Raw genomic sequence first — 16,297 nt, forward strand, 5'->3', positions numbered from 1 at the left:
TGAGACTTATAAGCATTTCAATGTGGTATTGGATATGACATCAAGGTGGCCTGAAGTTACTTTCACTAATTATATTTGCACCTCCACTGTGGCAAACTTCCTTGCGGAAATCTTCACTTGGAAAGGTAATCCCAGACACATACTTAATGACAATGGTCTTCAATTGAACTCTAGAGAGATGGAGAAGTTCCTGGTTGATAGGGGAATTTTGAACAAGAAAAGTGCTCTTTATCATCCTGAAACCAACAGGATGGTAGGGATTTAACCATACACTCAATGAGACCATTCAGATTGTGAAAAGTAGTGGAGTTGGATGGATAAAGGCAGTTAAGAAGAGAGTGGAAGAGTACAGGTTCACTCCACACACCACTACAGGTGTTTCACCTTTCATACAGTTCAAAAAACATGTTCCTAACACCATATTAAGTCCTCCTTGGGTTGGAGAATACCAGAAGAAGGAAGTATCCCAGAATCAAGACTGGGCTGTGAGAGAGAAAGAAATGCGGTTGCAGTTCAAAAGTTAAGAACATTTTTATCTACGCCAAGCTATCACCCCCAAGGTCATACGCGAAGGGGATTTAGTTAAGATCAAATTAGCTGGAAGAGGTCAGGGTGGTTCTCATTTCAGTAGAACATGCCAGTGGTCAAAGTATCATGGCTTGCAACCATGATGAATGATGGATGCACATGGAATTTTAATAGTATTGTAGTGATAGGAGAATAATAATATTGTGAATGATGTACATATGTTGGGTCTTTTTTCCATTCTCTTGGTTTCTGATCCTTTCAGTTATAATGGGGGGGGGAGTGGTACAGAGCTTTACTAGGCTTCTGTTATCTGTGGTGGCTTCCCTGGAGTTCTCCCCATTCCTTTGTGTGTGGACTGTTCTGACCTTGGGGAGTCTGTGGGAGAATGTTATGTAATGAATATTGAGTTGAGAGTAAGCTGTTAGCAGAAGGATATCCCTGATTCCTGAAGATTTAACCAGGATTTACACTATTTTTGCGGTTACCTAGACCTCTTCTTTTCATATGAATTTGTTTGAATTTAAGTATTTTACAATGATGTTTTACACCCAGTTCACAATACGGAATCCCTACCTGTTGTATTTGTTAGCGTTCCCAATGTAAAATGGCTTTAGGGTGTATTTGTCATAGAGATAACAATGTAAACTCCCTTCCCACTGTCTTTGTAATTGGGCTACATCATGAAAAACTAATTCCTGTTGTGTTTCTGTCAACAGTGTTTGTATCAACTGTGACTAATGTCACTACTTAATTGAAGGAATAATTAAAATACTGACAAATTAATTGAGTTAACAAGATGCTAAGCATAGGGGCATAGCCAAAGCGAAGGACCACATTACTGATCGCCAAGTACACCGATTTAGCAATTGCAATGATAGTGAAGCAGATCAGCCCAAGATGTAGATAGAGTGGTTTTGAGTGGCATAATCTTATTCTTCTACAAAGCACACAACAATTCATGGAAAATATCCAGTAATGGTAAAAAGCAGTACTTTAATCCACATACACTTGACTAAACATAAATGTACACATGTGCATAATAAACAGCAGACCTCTTTAGCCACCACTGAACTTGAGATCTGTATAAGAAAGAGACTCTGTTTAACAGTGCTAATACCCTTCCTGTATCTGGTAATAGAACTGCTTCATAGATGGGCTAAAACAACTGCTGCCTAACAAAATGCCCGTAATGGAAATCAATAAGGTGATGGGGTCCTGCGGTTTCCTTAATATTAGCCTGAAATGGAGTAACAACAAGCACACCCTTTTAGCATTTATTCCTCAGGGTTGTGAGGCAGAATAATCCAGAGTGATGGTGTGGGCTACAGAATTAGAACTCCACAAAACACACAGAAACACTTCAGAAACAATGTCCATCCAGTGATTTAACTTGTAAAAAGAAACACACAAAACCCTAAACATTTCAAATGAAAGCCATACATCTATAGACTCTACTAAACTAGAAATCTATGTAGGAATGCCTCTCAGTGACAAAACAGTGTACAGCTACATTCAGTACCATTTGTCACGGTGTACCATGTAAAACCCCTTCCTTTAGTATTCATGAGTGATTTCATAATGAAAAGCGTCCTTCTACTATATTTGTTACAAGATAAAACAATGCAAATCACCTTCCTGTTGTATTTGACACAAGCTCTCCTTTAACAATGTTTCTGTCAGTTATCATCAACAAAGATGTGGAGCCACAGCGCTGGGGCCACCTTACTATTGACACCTACCCGAGGACCAAGTATACCTCTTTAGCACTTCACCCTCATTGTAGCAAGGGCAGAGCCATCCAAGGCTGGCTTAATCATGCCATGTCTGGTTTCAGTGTTGGCATTGCTTCTCAGGTATGTTCTCTCAATAGCTGCCCAAGCAGGATACAGTGAGGACGAATAGTAACAAAGGGGCAGAGCAAAGCCTCTCTTTAAAGACTACCTTTCAACTTTTTTGGGGGGGGGGGGTTTGGGGGGTGATGTGGCCAAGATGGCCAACATAGGGGTCACACTTTAAGGTATCTCCGCTTTAACCCCCTGCAATCCAACATACATCACCATCACTCAGCCAGCTGTTATAATTTTAAAATCTACCTGTGGAACTGTGGTATGCCAATTGATTGCAGCCCTCCACAGTGAGCTGGGCGTGCAGTAGAGCTGTGGGCCTGTGCTGCAGTCCAGTGGCGGAGGATCGGAGATCACCGCATGACTGGCAGCCCTTGTCCACTTTGGAGGCTTCGATGGGGCACCTTGTATGGCACTTGATTGAAGGTGCAGGCCTGTCCCGGCGGTGGAGCATCTACTGTCACCCGCGGGGGCCAACCGACTGGGAGGATCCCTGCGTGCTGATGCTGCAACGGACCACAGTGCATGGCGGGCGCGAGCTTCGGAAGTGGGGCATCCCCTTCGTGGACATGAGGAGTTACCACTGCAACCTTCAGCTCCACTGCGCTTCTACCTTGGGGCTCCGGGTCCCAAGAATGGGACCTCCGACCTGCAGCCTCCAGTCTTCAGTTAGGCGGTCTGGAGTTGCTGTCTGCCCTCCAACCTGCCTGTTAGTTTCAGATTGCGGACTCCTTCCAGAACGGGGACAGGAGTCCCGCTGCATCGTGACCGCTCCTGCCATGGTGCTGATGGAGTGCTCGAAGGGGGTGCCCTGGATTGCATCCTTCGCCACACCCGCTCCAGAGGCCCGAGCTTGCAGGTATGTGAGGTGTGTTGGGAACTTTCCTGCTTGCTTCTCCCTGCATTATGGACCGGACCCTGCACCATACTCAGTTGTGAGATCTGTGCCTCCCCTCCCTGGAAGATCCGGGGTGCTGGGCTGTTCCGTACAGGACTCGCTGTAGCTGCTCATTGCACACTTTGGGGACTACTAGACCTGCACCATAATACTTCTACAGCTACCTCCTGCCCTCCCTCCCATTGTCGCGGCTGGAGTCCTGTGCATGTTTGGCTGGGCCCTCGCTGAATTGTGACCCTGAAGGCAGCAACTGCTGTGGGAACCTGTGCTGAAGACAATGGTCCCTCTTCGCATCCGGTGCCATGGGCATCCCTTAGAGGGAGACTGGAGTCACGCTGGGCTGTGACCTCCTCTTGCGGTGGTGTGATCTGAGTGGTTCTGGCAGGAGCCCTGGGTCTGGTCCCCAACAGCACCGGCTCTGGGGGTCCGAATGTGAGGCAGGTGGTCACATACAATGTGTTGGGGGTGTCCTCGCCTGCTTTTCCTTTGTACTGTGGACTGGACCCCTTGCCCTGCTTATCTGCGAGATCCGTACTTCCCCTCCCTGGGTGACTTGAGGTGCTGAACTGCTATATACAAGACCTTGCTGTTAGTACTCTGTGAATGTGTTGGGGCTTTCTAGGATTGCGCCATAATACTCCTGTTGCTTCTCTGCACCCCCTTATCTCTGTTATGGCTGAGACTCTGCAAGTTTGACTGGCCCTTACTGGTATGGGGCATTGAACGCTGCAACTATTGTGGGAGCCTGTACTGCGGACATTGTCCCCTTTGACCATGTTAGTAAACTGGTAAAGGCAAAACCTCCCGTCCTGCCTCTACAGAGATGCGTCTGGACCAGTACACTATGGGCTCCTCTGGTCACCCTCCAGACCCTTGTGATGGTGATAAACCCACTTCTCCGTCTGGTGACCTTACGGTCATACTCCAGGCCATCCAGGCATCGCATGCGGCTGTGGAGGTGAAAGTTGGTGAAGTGAGAATGGACGTGGCCCTGCTTCGTCAAGATCTCTGGAACGCCACTGCTCGAATAACGGAGGCTGAGTCTCGGATCTTCCCTGCTCTTAAGTCTCAGGTCTCTGCCCTCCTTACTCGCACATCAGAACTCCATAGATGGTTGTAAGATGCATAAAATCGCTCTCAGTGTAACATTTGTGTCATTGGGGTTCCCGAGAACTTTGAGGACGTTGAGCCCCAGCAGATGGTGGACTTTATGGCACGCTGGAATAAATCCTGAATGCCTCCTGCTTGCCTGCCCTCATTGTTTGCTATTGAACTGGCCCACCGTGCCCTGGCTCCTAGACCTCCTCCTGGAGCTCTGCCCGACCAATAATTACTCGCATTCTGGATTATAGAGACAGGGATTCGATCCTCGGGGAGGCCCGTCTCCATTCAGACCTCCGATGCGAGGACACTCAGGTTCTCCTTTTCCCGGATTACACTTGTGAGGTACAACAACAATGGAGTTCTTACTTGGAGGTCAAATAGAAGCTGAGGGCTGTGGGGCTTCAGTACTGGCTATGGTTTCCAGTCAGACTCTGTGTCCTACATCTTAACAAGGCAGTGGCTTACAGATGATTGCTTGTTACATGGGTCCTTCGACTCCTCTTTCCCACTCCGGTGGGAGCCTGCTGTTGCTTTGGAGGCACACCCTCTACCCAAACCCCGTAGACAGTGCACTCAATACTGGAGGGGGCGCAGGACTGCTCGATCAGTTGCACTTGCACGTTCCCCACAGATGCCTCAGGATTTGGCCCTGCTCCTAATTGAGTTTGAGAAGGCTTTCGATACGGTGGACTGAAATTACCCTCAGTTGCTGTTGGCCCGCGCTGGCTTTGGATTGCATTTTTGATGGTCCATGACCTGTATTCTGACCCCAATGCTAGAGTGTGAGTCAACGGGGTCCTTTCTGCCGTCTCCCCTGTGGAGCGAGGTACCAAGCAGGGCTGCCCTCTGCCCCCCCTCCTTCTCTTTGCCATGGCAATAGAGCCTTTGGCCCAACGTTTCTGTACAGATCCCCGGTACTCTGGACGGATTTGGGGTGGGGGTCATGAAGATCACATTGCGTTATACGGAGGCTTGAAGATGAACCCCTCTAAATCTATGCTGGTCCCTTTGATGTCGGCCAGAGTCTGCTTTGACTGGCAGACGACTATCCATCTCCGCCGGCTTATTTTTAAATATCTGGGCGTATGGGTTGCTTTACATCCTGAACTTACCTGGGCCCTTAATATTCAACCTTTGATTCAAAAAGCTAAATCGGCAAACACTTCCTCTTAATGTCATGGGATGTATCGCATTGTACAAAATGATGATCCTTCCGCGCTTTCTTTGTATTTTTCGGAACTTACCACTTCAGTTGTATCAGTGTGGTTTCACGATTTAGATGGGCTTGCGAGATCTTTCCTGTGGCGGAGCCCCAGGCCGCTTCTGCCCTTCATATACTGTCAACGAGGTCCCTTTAATGGTGGCCTGGGGATGTTTAGCCTTTACCTTTAATATTTGTCCTCCCACGTTCTCGTTATACATGATTGGTTTGATCGGGGATGGCCGGATCCCACCTATCGCCTAGAGCTCTCGATGTTTGGCTTCCCTCACTTGCAGGTCATGCTCTATGGCTCGCCGGTTTCTAACTCCATTCCGTTAATAAAATAAGTGGTGTTCTTTGCATGGAGAGCTGCACTACGGGATGTACAATGGGAGGCTAGACCGACACGCTAAACTCCTCTTTGGCACGGCACCCAGCTGGGGGAGTTGGCAGTGCTCCGTGGTTTTCATCTTGTGACTTATTGGTATGACACAGCTGGGAGATGTGTAGTCGGGTTCACATATACTCTTTTCAGGTCCTTCAACAGACGTATACCCTTGCACACACCCAATGCTACAAATAGCTCCAAATCAGACACGCTGTTTATCCTCGCATCCAGTCGACTGACACGCTCCCGGAATTTGATCCTCTTGGAATTAAGCTACTCATGGGTAATTAGGGGCGCTGGGGAATCTCTCAGATTTATTGCACCCTTGTTATTAATGCCCCTGGTTCGCTAGACCACCTTAGAACTTGTTGGGAGAGCTGGGTGGGACCCCTGGAGGACAAGAATTGGCGGGATGCCCCTCACAAACTCACTATCTCCTCGCGGATATGACTGGTACGGACGTACTATCTTTATTTTGCTTATCTCTCCCCAGCCCGCCTGTGCCGCGCAGGCCTTCGCCCTACCTCCACCTCCTGGAGTTGGTTATGTCGACTTTTGTCATATGGTTTGGTCCTTTCCACTGATACATTTTTATTGGGCCAAGGTAACCTGAGACTTGTCAGATGTCCTTGGGTGGGAAGTTCCCCCATCCCCCCCTGTTGATTCTCCTTGGTGTGTTTGAGGCCTCTGGGGGTTTGAGGGCTGAGCGATCATTTCTGGGCACGGACCTCTTAGTCGCGTAACATGATTTTGCTACATGGGTGTTTACTTTCCCCCAACTCTCTCGGGTGGAGGCGGTGTGTGTATTGGTGTGTGCAACAGGAACGTGTGGTCTTCGAAGTCAGGGGTTGTCCCCAGAAACTTGGGCGGTGTGGGGGAAATGGTTAGTTCAGTTTGTTTGAGACTGCTGTTGCCATGTATTCCAGATCACTGCCTTTTCTCTATGTGATGTATTGCTTGAGGGTTACTGTCTTATCTAGTCATGCTCTTTATCCTCTACAGTGCTGTATGTGTGCCACATGACATAGGTCTCGATATCAATAGAATAACATTTTGGGAAATTTAAGAGGTATTTTAGTGAATAAAAAGTTGGATTAATTGACAACAAAAAAATATTCAAGAACGGTACCAAGCGTATTATATATTCGAGTTTAGAGCTAAAATACCTAAAAGATGAAATACCCCCCCCACGCTCATCACTTAAAAAACCATTTGTGTTCCCAAAAATTCCCCGCTGTTATTGAGGGCCCCGTAGCATGCCTACCCTGCGGCTTTCAAAGCACTCCACCTTCCTCTACTACTGGCCCCCCAACAACACATAATCCTGATAATACAAGGGAAGCAAGAACCAGCTGGAACTGCTCTCTAGCCAATGTACGCTCACTGCCCAAACACGCAATCAACATCTGGGACTTAATCTCTTCCACCCTCCCTGACATAGGCTTCATTACTGAAACATGGTTAAAGCCCTCCTCCACCCCTGCCATTGCCATCGCAATACCTGATGGATATCGTCTGCTCAAAGTCGACAGACCTCATAATACAGGTGGTGGCATAGCCATCATATACAAAGATCCGATAAAAGCAACAATGCTTGACCAACATACTAGTGACAAAATCGAAATCCTAACCTTTAGAATTGATATTCACTCTCAGCTAAGTTGGAAAGGAGCACTGGTATACCGTCCTCCTGGACCCATTTCTGACTCCATCACTCACCTCCTCAATATAATTGCCTCACACGCGATATCTTCCAGCAGATTTCTTCTCCTGGGTTACTTCAATGTCCATAGTGAGATCCCTAACGACCCAGAGGCGGCTACTCTTTTGACCGAACTATCAACGCTAGGACTCACTAAAATCAATACTGCTCCTACACATAGCGCAGGCCACACTTTAGACTCAGTCCTCTCCAATACACCATATACTGAATACCGATCAACTAACCCGCTGACCTGGTCTGATCACTCCTCTATAGAATTTAATTTAACAGGCCCTGCTGACCATACAACCATGAAAAAATAATTATCACGAGAATACAGACAATGGCACAAACTAACTCCCACACTATTTCATGATACATTCATCCCTCCTCAATATTCTGACTCAGACTCATTAGACACATGCATAACCACCCTCCAGAACTCAATTAAATCCACCATAGACGTCCTAATCCCCCTGAAACATTCTTCGGCCACCACCAAACGCACTCAGGCCCCCTGGTACTCTGAAAACCTCCGTGCAGAAAAAAGCCACTGTAAAAAAATAGAACGTCTATGGCGCAGAACTCCCGACCCCCTGGATAAAGGCAAATATAAGTCAGCCCTGGACTCCTATCATAAAAACATAAAATCTGCTCGGAAAAACCACATAGCCAATCTATTAGAGGCTACAGATAATACCCCCAAAGTCCTTTTTCAAGTACTTAACACCCTCATTTATCCTAAAGCCTGTAACCCGGAAGATGAACCCACTCAGGCATTATGTGACAACATAGCCAATCATTTCTCACAGAAAATAAACTATATATATAACAAAATAACTATCACTACTACGCACCAGAATCCACACATTACAATAGCCTCCCCTCCTTCCACCACTATTACCCTCCAAAAATTCCCTCTGCTCACGATTCAAGAAACTGAATCTCTCCTGAGATCTGCTAAGTCAGGCTCCCCCAAGGACATTATGCCAGCCAAAATTTCGAAAAATCTAGCAGGGGAACTTGCAACACCCCTCTGTCATATCCTTAACAGATCCATTGAGGAAGGCAAGCTACCCAATGACTGGAAAGCAACACAGATCATGCCTATAAGAAAGAACACTAAATTATCCCCAGATGTGATTTCCAATTATCGCCCAATTTCCTTACTCCCCTTACACAGCAAATTGCTTGAAAAACATATCAACACTCACCTGTCCGCATTTATTGAAGCATCCGACTGCCTTGACCATTCACAGTCAGGATTTCGCCCCCGACATAGTACAGAATCAGCTTTAGTCAATGTCATTGATAACATTCGAATGCAGACGGATGCAGGCCGAGCAGTAATTCTCATACTGCTCGACCTGTCCGCTGCTTTCAACACCATTTCTCATCAGATTCTACTGGAAAGACTACAAACTATAGGAATACAGGACGCGGCTCTAGACTGGCTACGGAACTTCCTCAAAGGAAGAACCCAAACAGTAAACTTGGGTCCTTTCAGTTCTAAGACCACGGTGGTCACAAAGGGAGTTCCACAAGGATCCTGCCTCAGCCCCTCCCTTTTTAATGTGTACGTCGCTCCTCTTGCCTCTCTCCTGAGAAACATCGGGTTCACTCCACTCTCTTACGCTGACGATACCCAACTTCTGCTCTCTTTTGACAAAGATTCCCCCAACACTAAAAATATTTTTTCAGAAGGCATGAAAACTATAACATCATGGATGAGCAATAACTTCCTACAGCTTAATGCAGGAAAAACAGAAATAATGCTATTTAAGGATGCAGTTACTAGCTGGACACCGAGCTGGTGGCCAGAGGAACTAGGCCCGCCCCCCCTCCCCTAAACCAGTGATCAAAAACCTAGGGGTCCTAATTGATAGCAAACTCAATTTGGATGAACACATAACTTCAACCAAACGTGCATGCTTCCATGCCCTTGGCCTACTCCGTAGAGTATTCAATTTCCTCCCCCCTTCCACTCGGAAAACTCTGGTACATGCTCTAGTACTCAGCTGTCTGGACTTTAGCAATGCTCTACTAATCTCTGCAAAGGAGTCCTCCCTGAACAGCTTACAGGTGGTCCAGAACACGGCAGCTCGTCGATAGCCAGTGCACCCCACCGAACACCTTCTCTCCCCCTTCTCCGCAAACTACACTGGTTACCAATACGTAAAAGGATCCAGTTTAAAATCTGCTGTCTGGTGTTCAAAGGTCTTAACCAAATGGGACCGACATATCTGGCCGACAAACTAGTTAGGTACTTCCCTTCACTTACCCTCCGTTCCCAAGGAAAAGGTCTCCTTACCATTCCAAGGATATAACAAACCAGATTGGGAGGCAAGTCATTCTCCTACCTTGCCCCCCAATTGTGGAATCAGCTACCTCTGGACATCCGGCTCTGTAACAACTACCTGTCCTTTAGAAAAAAACTGAAAACAACACACTTCTAATTCATTCAGCCTTCACCCTCTTCGTCCTCAGCGCGGAGATACCCCACCCGGGGTGATTCAAGCGCTTTACAAATGACATAAATAAATAAAAATAAATAAATACCGGCCATCAGTAAATGTGAAATTAGACACTGTTATAATAGCTGGAATTTAATGTGGAAAACAGATGGATCTTTGTAACTGTGGTGGAAGGAAAATGTCATAAATTCAAATTATGGGATAGACTTTGGATGGACTTTGTCATGTACTTGAAAAAAAACTTTTGCTGCATCTCAGAAAGAGGAGGAGCCACATATCAGTTGCATAACATGGAAAAAGGCAGTAAGCCTTCCTCTTTAGAAAGGTTACATATCTGTACAGATATATACAAATCATCTACTTTCATTTTATGTTTAGAGTTGGGGGTCAACTGAAACGTCTTGTCATTGGGGTGTTTTACTTGCTTCCCTGGTTGTACTTGAAATACTTTGCTGTAATATGTATTGAGATTCTGCCTTTGTTAATCTTGTGTAAACCTATGTGACTCAACATCTGCATTTTGTTTTCTTTCCCTGTAGGATTTGAGGATGAAGAAGAAAATCTGCAGTTAAGACTAAATGCAGTCCGGTCATATATTACATTGCTAGATCAGGCAAATGTATATTATCCTCAGAGATTCCTTCATGTTATCTGTTGGGTACGTACGTTACAAAGTACAATGCCTTCATATTTCGGTGAGCTGGTAAAGTAAATATATGGACTGGTCTTTGCAGAATAGGTAAAGTGATCTTTAAATTTGTGCAATTGGGTTTAGTTTATATTGTAGGCAAACTCCTTTGGGTTTTAGCATCAGACTGGACTATGACTTTAGTAAGGATATCAATCTACTCTGGCTGAAAGTACAGCTTTCCAGAGTTCTTAACTTATTTTTTCATGTTCTTTCTGCTAAAAGGTGTTGTTTTTGGTGCTTCAACCAAAATGTTTGAATCGGGAAGTTGCATTAGAAAAAGAATACTTGAAAATTCATGACTTTTAATTGGAATGTTAACACGCATATTAAAACGTATATGTTCAAAGCATCATAACTATATGTATACGTTATCAAATAATGGCTTGCTTTAGGGTATTGGATGTCAAAACATTTTAACAGAATCGAAGATAATTGAATTTTCTGTTCATTATACTGAACTGATTGTCATGAACAATATCTGCAAATAAGGGTTTTACCATAGTTTGAAACTAAATGATTCAGCCTCTACATCTTTTCTGAAAGATAATTTCATGCCAATAAGCCAGATTTTTGCTTGATTACTAAGGTTTTCAAATGACTTCCCTACATGAAGAAGGAAGGATGACATTGTTTATAACTGCAACTATTTTATTTATTGCATTTTTTGATAATACATTGCACACATTAGCTTCACATGTTACAGATTCTGCGGTTCTCTTCCAGGCGGATACTCATCATTAGTCATAAGCACTGAATAGTCTCGCCCATGTGCGGGGACCCCTGAGCATACCAAAAAAAAAATATATATATATATATATCACACAGAGTTGCTCCGTCCTAAATCCAGGCCCTTTGGCAGGTAACGCGTGAAGCCGGCGGAGCCAGCCGGCAGGTAAATACCACACAGCGATCCAATTATTGGATCGCTGTGTGACATATATATATCCTATATTGGCCTCGAAACGCATCAGGCGAATAAAGAATGTAACTTCTGGAGTGCTGCAGTGGGTTGCTGCAAGAAAAAAATGGATGGTGGTTTACTGTCGAGTGCCATCAATGCTTTCGGGCATTTTGTGAAATATATATATATATATAATGTGTTTGTGTAGGGAATAAAAATGCGAAGTACCCTCAAACATGCATATATGGAACCTACAACACCAAGGGATAAAATGCCAAAATTGCATTGAATTTTCCATGTAAAATAAATATATATATTTAATAGCATTTCTGTAAAACAGAACATGCATGCTTTCACTGTTTAATCATTACCTTTATGGCAGTTGTCGCAGGAGAAGGCGCACAAGTGTCCATAAAAGAAAAGGTACCCCCGAATACTTCTAGGCCCAAGAGGAGGGGGAGGGTAGCAATCAAGAAAGAAAACCTCTGAACTGACCTATATTGCTTTTCAATGCGACCTCGAAGGGTTCAAACTTTGCAACCAGCTCAAAGAGAAATCACTTGAAATAGTTTTTGTACAAATAATCCAAATATCTTTATTAATTTTTTACTTTAAAACATAAGTTAATCATGAATTGTACCTCATATGTTGTTGTCCTAATGATCACATTGCACAAAAGTGTATTCATACATTTAGATATCCTACATGGTTAGGATAAGATGATATAATATTTAAACAATCTATACATGTTGGAGCACAGCTATCAAGTGCATTATCTCATCTGTGGCTGTATGGAAAAAAAGAAGGACAAAAAATAAAATCTAAAAAGCAACAGTTATATACAGAAGAATAAATACAATGAAAACACCCCCCACTTCACCTCTCTACTGCATTCTCTCTTCAAGTAAACCCATGCAACCTGACACTCGTACACAAACTCAAAACACTCTCTTAAGGAGATCCTAGACAATTTAGCAGGGACAGATATGAGCGAATACTATTCCACGCTCAGAATAGTTGGTGTATCCGTCTCTGAAGGAACTCTCCATACATTGTGCTTTCCTGAAGGAGCACAAGTGAAAATTTGGTTTTACTTACTTGCATGCGCCGATTTCTGCTCCTTTCGCCGATTGCCATACCCATAACTAAGAGCTGGCCTGCCATTGTATGGTTTGCATTCTAGTTGTTTCCTATACAGAGGCATAAATTTCCATGCTAACGCATCGCGCAGTGGAAACTGCCTGACATTACCTGTACTTATTTCAGACCCATGAGAGGCTATTTTATTTGTACATGCTTTTAATTTGGTTTTACTTACTTGCATGCGCTGATTCGTGCTCCTTTCATAGACCGCCGTGCCCGTAACTTAAGAGCGAGCCCGCCATTGTACACTCAGCGTTCTAGTTGTTCCCTAAGCAGAGGCATACATTTCCATTCTTTCATCTGAGGTATTCTCACTCCCTTGTGGAGTCCCGCAAGGCTCTGTGCTGTCTCCCATCCTGTTTAACATTTGCATCTCCTTGCGAGCGCAGCTGATTAAAACGTTTGGTTTTTCGTTCGTTTCTTAAGCAGATGATACTCCGTTATAGCCATTTCTTCAGATGCAGCTACAGTAGCAGGTCCCTTCCATAACTGTCTGACATCCAGTTCTAGGTGGATGCATCAAAATTGTCTCAAATTAAATACGGAGAAAACCGAGGTGGTTGAGTTTGGTAAGGGACAATCACTTTGGAACCATCTATGGTGGCTAGCTGAGGCTGGCCAATTTCCTGTTCCGATCAACTAAGTTAGAAATTTGGGAGTCCTGTTTGATGACCCGTTCAGTTTTTCAGATCAGATTAACTCTCTCACCTCCTCATGTTTTTTTTGCCTAAAATCTTGTGAACAATTCTCCCTTTCATTACACAAGAACTGAGAAAAACAGTGATAGTCGCTTTAATTCTTTCCAGAATCGATTATTTTAATGCTCTTTTTCTTGGAATTAATAAACGCTGACTGTCAAAACTCCAGTCCTTGCAGAACATAGCAGCTTGGTAGTTACTAAATATTCCTAAATTTCATACCATTTCTGCATAACAAGCACCCTCCTTTAATGAGTCATAGATAATAATTAGAACTAACTGTATTGGAACAGCAAAGACTTAACCTCCTTGCCGACCACAAGCTGGCCGCCACAGTGGACCTCACCACGATGTACTTCTACTCCTGGTCAATAAAACAACTGGTCATCGACCAGAACTTGATCATAGCCCTCATCCGACCTGGATCCTGCTCACCCTTCAGGACATTTACCCTGTGAGCTTTCCCACAACCGCTGAGACCTTGCTACCTGACAGATGCCCGGTGGAGCTCCCTTGATGGCTATAGGGGAGATGGACTGTGGATTCCCTCCTCGGCTGTCACCTACCCAGCCGGTCATTGGGCAGACCTTCCTTCGTCTCGCCTGCCGTTTTCTGCCACCCCCCCCCCCTTTACCCATCCCCTTACCACTCTCCGCACTATTATTTTCTCGTTTTACCAGACCCTGATCATAGCCCTCATCCGACATTGATCAGAACCCCCATCCTGGTCACCCATCAGGACATGTATTCTGCGATCCTGCCCTCGACTGGTGAGACCTAGTTTTTTGACCATTGCCCAGCAGAGCTACCTCGATAGCTATAGGGGTGATGGACTGTGGACCCCCTTCACGGCCGTCACCTACCCTTCCGGTCCTTGGACAGAATTTCCTTTCTCTCCTGCCGTTATCTCCTTCCTTCCTCCTACACCCTTCCCCCTTACAATCCTATTTTTCCTTCCTCTATGCTCCTTTAATGTGTTTCGTATAATTGATGTAACCTGTAACTGTTATAACTGTGTAATAATGTGAAACCTAATGTAAAGCGCTCTGATACCCACGGGTCTAGCCAGCGCTATATAAAACTCATTAAAGAAATAGTATCAGGGCCCTCCACTGGCTGCCGTTCAGCAAAGAATTGAATTCACAAAGCATTGTACGGGGGCTGGGGCGTCCGCAGGACCTTCAGAAGCTTTTTTTCTTCGCATGCCCCACGGAGGTACGCAAGATCTGCTAACAAAGGGCTGGCACAGGACCTCAAACTCCGAAGGACTAGGTGGGGTGGGAAATTTGTCATATCAGGTAGCCAAACTCTGGAACACTCGTTTGGTTGGAATCCGATTACGTTCGCATAGATCCATGTTCAGGAAACTGCTTAAGACTTGGATATTCCCGCCATAACTATAGTAGTTGACTTGCAGGTTAAGTATACACTTTTCTCAGCGCCAAGACGCATCGGCATTTGTTGCGCTTTATAAATGCATTACTTACTTACATCAGAAGCCTCCTCAGTTGATTTTTTTTTGTTAAAGGCCAATTTGGCTTGAGCAAGATGCTTACGAGTGAGTTCATTATTATAATTATAGTATTGATGTTCAAGCTGGTCACTAGAGGAGAGTATGTGCGCAGATTATTCAAAGGAATTTTTTTCTTTTAAGCTGCAAAGTAATCAATAATATAACCTCTAGCCTTAATGGCATCTCATATAATGTTGTCAGGTAAATCCGAAGTAATGTTTGAGTCAAAATATTCCTTTAATTAAATTTCCAAAGTTTCCACAAAATTTGATCCTTGAGTAAATAATTAATGAATCTCCATATTTTTGATTTTGAGAACTCAAATGATATTTCTGTATCAATAAATACAGGAGCATGATCAGATATTAATATAGATCCAATTCCGGTATGAATTAATCTGGGAAGTAATTGAGGTGTAATAAAAAATATAATGAATTCTAGATTTGGAATTGTGTGGTGGGAACAAAAGGTGAATTCCAAATTTTCTGGATTAAGAATCCTCCATGCATCTACCAAACCCCTGAATTGAATAGTGTTTCTGAATGTCTTTTGAATTTTATTAGGGGCGTATCTGGCAAGAGATTTTCTGTCGCTGAAGGGATTCATAATTTGATTACAATCTCCTCTCACAAGAAGATTTGTGTTTGGTCAGGAATGTGAAATGGAAGAAATGTGTTCCCAAAATTGTACGTCTATGCCAGTGGGGCCACATATATTAAGGAGGGAAATGGGAATATTATTAGTAGTAGTATGAAGAAGTCATATTTCATATTTCATCTTCATCCTTCTCCTTTTCAATTGATACTGCAAGCAATTTATGAAATAGGGTAATCACCCATTCTTCTTCTGTTTTGCTGGGGAACAGAATACTTGGCCGACCTAGTCTTTCTTCAATGAGTTAATGTCCTTGCCTGTGAGATGAGTATCTTTTAACATAACCTTACATTGTAAACTAGATAAATGCACAAGCACTATCTGCTTCTTAATAGAATTGTGTAAACCTTTCACGTATTATTAACCATAAAAAGGAGGGAACATCTTGTATAGTAGCAATATCCTTAATTCAAAAAAAGATAAAATGAAAAAGATAAGCAAGCAAAAAAAAAAAGAGCAGGTAGCTCATGTTTGCGCAGTAAAATACAGATATATGAAAGTAAGAAAAGTGGAAAGTAGCTGAAAGGGGAGAAAAGAGAAAGAACAGCTGTTGGAGAA

At 44.1% G+C, this 16,297-nt stretch overlaps 1 protein-coding gene across 2 annotated transcripts in view; it reads left to right on the forward strand.

Annotated features, from left to right (window-relative positions):
• AP4E1 (adaptor related protein complex 4 subunit epsilon 1) overlaps positions 1 to 16,297 on the forward strand; it is a 417,135-nt gene that overhangs the window by 182,138 nt on the left and 218,700 nt on the right. For both annotated transcript variants that reach the window (XM_085644188.1, XM_085644189.1), the window contains exon 13: positions 10,679 to 10,797. In XM_085644188.1, the coding sequence (XP_085500314.1) occupies positions 10,679 to 10,797 (119 nt within the window). The remainder of the gene's footprint in view (positions 1 to 10,678; positions 10,798 to 16,297) is intronic.

This window comes from Triturus cristatus, chromosome 3_1 (genome assembly GCF_964204655.1).
Source record: "Triturus cristatus chromosome 3_1, aTriCri1.1, whole genome shotgun sequence".
NCBI lineage: Eukaryota > Metazoa > Chordata > Amphibia > Caudata > Salamandridae > Triturus > Triturus cristatus.